This window comes from Cucurbita moschata, unplaced genomic scaffold (assembly GCF_002738365.1).
Source record: "Cucurbita moschata cultivar Rifu unplaced genomic scaffold, Cmos_1.0 Cmo_Scf00016, whole genome shotgun sequence".
Classification (NCBI taxonomy): domain Eukaryota; kingdom Viridiplantae; phylum Streptophyta; class Magnoliopsida; order Cucurbitales; family Cucurbitaceae; genus Cucurbita; species Cucurbita moschata.
The window spans coordinates 3,945,832-3,953,461 of record NW_019268532.1 but is presented as its reverse complement, the minus strand read 5'-3'; the positions used below and the strand labels follow the sequence as shown (position 1 = coordinate 3,953,461).

Sequence of the window (7,630 nt, the reverse complement as noted above, 5' to 3'; positions counted from 1 at the left end):
TAATAAAGAAGCTAAACTAATTCAATTATACAATCTTCATATATAAATTTAATTTTTTCCCATAATTTTTAAATTAATTCTTTAATAAAAATTCCGTTTTATGCGGAAAAAGTTAATAATTTCGTTTTCTATTGAACTTTATTAGGATCACGTTTATATTAGATTTAAATATTTTAATCATAATTAATTGAACTATGTATAAATATTTACCCGAAAAATTTATGTGAGCGGTTAAATCTTTTATTTAAAGAAAAAAAAATTAAGGGGGTGGTTAAATTTTTTATTTAAAGAAAAAAAATGTTGGAAAAAAAAAAGGAGAGAAAAACTGTGGAGTATCTGAATGGAAATCCCGTAAGATTCGACGGTCCGTCAATCAAACAAAAGAAAACAGCGACGATGAAAAAGCAAATTCTCAGCCCTTTCCTTCCCTCCTTGTGTTTTTCCTCCGCCGCCGCCTCCTCCCCCTCCCTCTCCTCTCCGCCGCCGCCGCCGCCTTCTCCTCCGTATCTGTATTATCCATTACTTTAATTGTATTACTCCTTCCCGATTCCGTTTTCTTCTTCCCTGCTTTTCCCTGTACAGCTCTATCAAACCCGCCTTCTTCCTACACTCCCTGGATCTCTCTCTCTCTCTCTCTCTGTTCCTGTCTGGCCCATCTCATCCCCCTTTCTTTCTCATTTTATTTCTAGGGTTTCCATTTCCAATTATGATCACTCTTGTTCGCTTTGATCATTCCTCTTCTGCCTTACTTTCCCTCTTTCCTCTTTTCTTCCCCTTTCAATCCCTTTCACTTTTCTCCTGATTCTCTCTGTATATTCCCTCAATTTCTCAAGGGTTTTCCTAGGGGTTTGCTTCTGCTATGTGGGTTTCTCTCTAATTCCCCAATTCTCCACCACTTCATTGAATTCTACGTACCCTTTGTGTCTCTGTTTATATTGTATACTGGGTGTTCATTTCTTTGGATTTCTCCACTAATAATGGCTTATCAGCATATTCCGGTTCCTAGTTCCGTTTCTGGATCAACTTCCAGTTCTGGGTTCTTGAACTCTCCCTTTGGTGATACCACTTACACCAAGGTCTTCGTTGGTGGCTTGGCTTGGGAGACTCAGAGCGACACTATGAGGCACTACTTTGAGCAGTTTGGGGAGATTCTTGAAGCCGTTGTTATAACGGATAAGAATACAGGGAGATCCAAAGGATATGGTTTCGTGAGTATTAATGGGTTTTCTTTTTTCTTTTTACTCTAATGGGGGTTTTGTTAACTTTACACTTTTATTTCTACTTTCTAAAAGTAATAGCCTAAGAGCAGCCGTTTTACACGTTTGTTTCTATCACGGTTGATCACAAATATTTATATTCTTGACGTTAGATTGACCTGAACGTTTGTTCCTGTTTACTTGGAGGGCTTTAGGTGACTTTCCAGGATCCAGAGTCAGCTAGAAGAGCTTGCTCAGATCCTACTCCAATTATTGATGGCAGGCGAGCCAATTGTAATCTGGCTTCACTTGGCCGGCCTCGGCCACCTATATCTTATGGTATTATTTGCTTATTTGGCTTTTTATTGTTTAAGCAAATCACATTGGCAGTTCTTGTCGTGTGTGATTGTATGATCAGTGATTTTTACTGGTATGTGTTTTTTGAAGCTCTGGATTGATGAGTCTTTATTTCTACACTGTTGATTCTTACAGGACGTTTTAGACCGCCTGCAGTCTATGTTGGACGAATGCAACCCAACAGGGGAGCTTATATTGGAAATTTTGGCTACCAACAACCGGTTTCTTATCCTTATCAGCAGGGACTTGCATATCCTCCTTATAGGTGTGTCCCCGAGGTTTCTCTTTGTGCATCCAAGCCTGCCTTTACAGTGAAATTTCATTATTTTGTTCGACTCAGATTTCTTGCTTTTTGCTATATCACGACCTTTACATCTTGTGATATGACTGGTGGGGCTTGGCTTGCTTTCAAAATTTTGAAGTTATGAGATTTTTGGTTATTTTTCTTCTCTATTTGCCATCAAGTCTTATAGGAAATGAAAGATGTTGTAAGATTTTGGATCGTATATGCTAGCGTTCTTCGTTTCTTAAGATAGCCGAGGGTCATCACTTGGCTGGTGTACATCGTCTGCAATGCTTTTTTAATGTTAGCATTTTAAGCACAAGAGGTAATATGACCAATCACACCGTGCAACATTCATTAGGATATGTTACACTGCCGCCTCCTAGAAATCAGGATTGATTATATCCTGATCAGTGATATGACACAGTGTGATTGGTAATTGCAGGAATACCATAGTAGGTATTTGAGGATATGTGCCAAGACTAATGTAATTGAACGCGAAGAAGCATGGCTAGAATTATTGGAGATGTCCCATTTCTTGTTTTCCCTCGCATTTATGTTTCTGTGAGAAGTCAAGTTGGTAGGATATGACACTCTGGTCTCTAGTTAATTGGTATACTGGATTCCAAATACTTGTCTTCTGGTATCACATTGGACTGCTGGTTGTAAATTGATTTCCTCCCATGAAAGTTTGCACCGTCGAAACATTTTTAATATTTTCGATCATTCGTTTTCTGTGCAGTTATGCTACTTATGGACCTGAGTATGTCTACCCACAGGTATCACTATTGCTTTATTTTTCTTGTGTGTACAATTCATTTTGCGGAGGGTGGAAGTAGGGTAGGTGATATGCAGGGCATCTTTAAAGTTTCTTAAGGTTTTTGTTAGCTCTAGCATAATATGCTCATTGGCTCTGATTTTCTGTGTCCTTTATTTTTTGGTTTGGGTGGATGCAACCGTTGTGTGGGTCAGCAATACCTGCAGATTTATGGGGTGCCTGGGTCAGCAAGCCCTACTTTTTATCATTATGGACAATTAGGTCAAACAGTCCCTGGTGGTCATGGATATGGAGCAGTACATGGATATGGAATGCCAAGTCCTCAGATCGTGCAGTTTAGTGGTCCTAATGTTAATGCATTAACATCTTCTCCAATGCCTACAATTCAGGCACCATATCCTTCAGGTATTTTGCCTTGTATGCAGATTATTCTTTGATATTGTAATGCGGAGATAACTCTTGATTGCTAGGGCTAAAATATGAGTTTAGTCTAGTCTCTTTAGGTATTTTTCTTTGAATTTGTATTTTTATTGCCATCAATTGGAACTCTTGTGTAATTGTGTAGTTTTTTTAGTCTCACTTTTGGTTTGGCCCTTCGATATTTTTTTTAAGGCCATTTTTTGTTTCTTTCTTTCATTTATTTTCGGAAGTAACTTTTTCTTAAATCTAAAAGAGGTGTCTTGGTCAACTTTTGTACAATCGTTCATTGGCTTAGTTCTGTGACGAGTAAAACTTGATAGAACTCTCAAGTTTCTCTGCATTGAAATGTCACCCTCTTGTAAAGAGATGTGAGATCCCACGTCAGTTGGGGAGGAGAACAAAACATTATATATAAGGGTGTAGAAACCTCTCCCTAGTAGACACGTTTTAAAAACCTAAAGGGAAAGCCCAAAAAGGACAATATCTGGTAGCGGTGGGATTGGACTGTTACAAATGGTATCAGAGCTAGACACCGGGCGATGTGCCAGCGAGGAGGCTGAATCCCAAAGGGGGTGGACACAAGATGGTGTGCCAGCAAGGACGCCCCAAGGGGGGTGGATTGGGGGGTCCACATCGATTGGAGAAGGGAACGAGTGTCAACGAAAACGTTGGGCCCCAAAGGGGGTGGATTTTGAGATCCCACATCGGTTGGGGAGGAGAACAAAGCATTCTTTATAATAAGGGTGTGGAAACCTCTCCCTAGTAGACGTATTTTAAAAACCTTAAGAGAAAACCCGAAAGGGAAAGCCCAAAGAGGACAATATCTGCTAGTGGTGGGCTTGAGCTGTTACAAGAGAGGTCCGAAAACTGGATATCTTATGGGGACTCAGGATTATTTTTCCTTTTTGATTTTTTGCTGTGAAAACTTCTTTTATTTGAGACGAAAGAAAGTGCAACCTAAGGTGCATGGGGATATTGAAATCAGAACTGAAGGACAACTGGATAAGGATCTACGGGGGCAAATGATGAGGAAAAGTTTGTTTTACGACAGAACAAAGAGGATATAATATATCAAGATATCTTTGTTGCTTAATGCAATTTAGGCCACATTTCTATTCGTTTTACATGTGCCATGTTTTAATCTGATGATGAATGAGGGAAAACTAGAGTAACATGCCTTAACATGTTAGATATGCTCGATTAGGAAAACGTGTTTGTTTCATCAGGGATTCCAGCACCTGTTGCAGCACAACCACAGTTTGTTGTTCATTCTCCTTCTCAGTTTGTACAAGGTAGCGGTTCTGACCAAACATCTGGGTGAGGAGTTGATCAGGTAAGCAGCAGAGTTTGCAATTAATATTTGAAATTTCATTTCCTATTTTTATCACCAGCTGTCTAACCACCTGAAATTTAACTACATTCATAGGTATCCATAGATTGCAGCAGGACTTAGAGCAGTGGAGCTGCTACATGAGTGGCGGGCTTCGGATCTAACCTTGCAAATAATTTATCATGCATTCTAGAGGTAGTCTTATGCTCAATGCACAGCTTTTACGAAATTTTCATATGGTCAGGATGATGACTATTTGAAAGTTTATCGTAAAATCATTGCGAAAATTTCTTTGCTTTCGTATCTTATTTCATATAGATTATATAGCAGCCACAATTCTGGAATACGAGTCAAATACTAAGGGAACAACTAATTTGTGGGGAGTCTAAAGTCGATTGGCCGCCTCAATTCTCCTGTTTTAGTTTATGTGTGGTAGTTGAGGAATGAAGTTGGTAGAATTGAAGATGTGAATGGATGCTCATAAGAAAGAGTGTAGAATGTCTGAAAATGACATGACTGTTTGGTTTGAACTATATAGTACTGGGAATTATATCTACAAATATATTCCCTGGGTTAGCAGATGAGTTAAAATACATTTACTGTTTCCAAATATACCCTCTAAGGTGTCTGAGTGGAGAGGAAATGAAAGATGTATGGAAATTTACCTTGTTCATTCTCATACAGCTGAGTTTTAGGCATTACCTAGGAAATCTTGAAGTCATGTCCATTACTGAAAGAGTGATATAAACAAAGGAATAGAAACTCTTGCTCGCTGTAATCTTCCCAAGACTCCAAATAATTGGAATGCGAGAATGAGTTAAGTTGATAATTTTTATTACCTAGCTTAGCATCTTTCTGATGTACTTGTATATATGTGCATATAAACTTTTGTGGTTCTCTTTTAATTTGTGCTTTTAGAATATCTCGTAGGAATTAGGGGTATGTGAGGTTTCCAACTGTATGTAATATATTTAGATAGAGACATTGGATCAAAAAGGTACAAGTAATACCTTTACTTTACGGAAAATAAGAAGAAGCACGGGTAGACCGATGGGAGAAAAACCCCTCCCAACAAGGATCCTGGTAAAATAAACGCTCTTTCCTCTCTCCTTTTCTCCGCTCATCCTCCTGGTTTGTTAGCCTCCATTTGCCATCGAGTTCGTTTTTTTCATTTTTTCCAGATTAGGTTACTAGTTTTAAGGCCCATTTTTTGAATTCTCAGCTGATTGGTATTGATTAGCATCTTTCGCTCATCATGGAAGTCAAAAGTTGTGTTTGTAATACATTTTTCAGTATTTGAAGAGAAGAAAACAATTTTTGTTGAAAATATTACATTTAAACAACCATTCCCTTTTTCCATGTCCCATCTTGGTTGGTTTGGGAGTTTTTTTTGTTAGATGTTCTGCATATGCTGATTGATTCTAAATTTCTCAAGGAAGGTAGAGATTCATTTGGCACTTCTCGTTTATCTAATTTCAAGTCTCAACCAGGATGGTTTATTAAATGTGTTGTTTGACCTCTAAACATGGGTAGGAAGAAACTCCGTGTTGGACCAAATATGGAAGAATGACTAGTTTTTTGGGAGATAATATGAAACATGGGTAGCAAGCTCGCCAACACGTGTTGGACCAAATAAGAAGCATAAAGAAGTTCTTAAGGTGTTTTCATTTCCAAGAAGACTTTTATTGTCTATATTTGAGAGCTGCTGCTTTTGCACTAATTCCATGGAATTTAATTATCATTCATCCACCTATTTATTCTTTTAGGGGTTGTCGTGTTTCTCCTCAAATAGTCTCATGGTGCATTCCTTTGTGTCTTGGTTGTTGAAGCCTCCTTTATGAAGTCAAATTCCGCTTTTATGAACAAACATTCAGCTTGGATTGCACACCTTGATGGGTGGCTGGAATTGATCTGTCATGAAATAGTGCTTTATAGAGTAGAATTCTTCAAAAGAATTCAGAGATTCTTCTCTAATATAAACAAAAGTGGAATAGTATGACAGGCTTTCCGAAAAATGAAACGAAACCCGCTTGATCGATATGAAAAAAGCTGAACAATACTTGCTTCGCCATAGTAAAAGTTAAAGCAGCAGATTTAGAAGGACCTCCCTAGTTTTCTCAAGTTTCTCAAAATGGTGGCAAAGCTCAATAATAGTCTTTTTTTTTTATAGGAGTGTGTTTTGTTAGGTTTATGAGAAGTTCTTCATGGTTGTCTGTCTTTGGTGTTTTTAATTTTTTTTCACTCCCTTCGGGTGTTTGTATCTCTTAAAACTTTTAATCCCTATCATTATATCAAATGAGAAGTCGTCCCAATGAACACGTTTATTTATGATGCGAACTCTATACCGTAGAATGTTAGCAAATTGCATGCATCCACCGCATGACATTTATTTTCTGGAAGTTGAATATCGATCGACTTGTAAACATGAACATATATTGCTTCCATTGTTTGCAGTTGATCTGAAAGTTCTGGTACTTAACTGCAGGTCATTGTCATGCTCACCAGAGACGCCAGATGGTCTTGAGTCGCTCCAGACGGTGGAGAAGGAATATGGAAGACCTTTCTTCTTCCCCAGTGTTTATAAACTTTTACACGCTACCGACGCTCTGGAGAGTGGTAGGTAGTCGTCATGGATTGATTGACGGGTGCTTGAATCGGGTTTAAGCATCTATTTAGGAATAAAAACTTGTAAAAAGAAGTCAAAATTAGAATCAATATATGATTCTTTCATAGTAAACTCCCAGCATTTTGGGTGTATAGGAAGAAGTCTGGTGCTTTGTGTTCTAGTGGGTCTATCATCATCTTGGAACTAATATATGATTAAGTTCATGTGCATATTAGTTATATATAGCATTTATTGTAATTTGGATTTGTTTTGAAGCCTGACTTCATAAGAACGAAGCAGCTTCAGGTTCTATCCAATCCAGAAGATTGAATTGCTGATGTTTCATTTTAGTACCCGTTGATGGCGCGTCGGGTTGAGATTGGCTGCATCGGAGGATATTATCGAGTACTTAGTTCATCCTTTGTGTTCATCTGTTCTTCCATAAAATGACTTTGTTAGGTCCAATCTTGTGATGATGAGAGATGGAATTAGATGAGTTTTTGCTGATTCCTTTTAATATAAAGTCGTTTATTATAATTTGGATAATCATTAATTGCTTTATAAGCAGTCAATTCTCAATCAATTAGTTGGATTTGGCCAATCAACGACAATTAAGTCAAATGATTACTGATTATAAATCAAATTAATTAGTATCAACTTG

At 37.9% G+C, this 7,630-nt stretch overlaps 1 protein-coding gene across 1 annotated transcript; it reads left to right on the top strand.

Moving 5' to 3' along the window:
- The first annotated feature begins 340 nt into the window (after positions 1-340).
- Positions 341-7,314, top strand: LOC111454131 (RNA-binding protein 24-B-like). Its single transcript, XM_023095463.1, has 8 exons — positions 341-1,208; positions 1,412-1,535; positions 1,689-1,818; positions 2,579-2,615; positions 2,809-3,019; positions 4,261-4,367; positions 4,461-4,559; positions 6,850-7,314. The coding sequence occupies exons 1-6, from the start codon at positions 978-980 to the stop codon at positions 4,353-4,355; spliced, it is 828 nt and encodes a 275-aa protein (XP_022951231.1). The 5' UTR covers positions 341-977; the 3' UTR covers positions 4,356-4,367; positions 4,461-4,559; positions 6,850-7,314.
- The last annotated feature ends 316 nt before the right edge of the window (positions 7,315-7,630 follow it).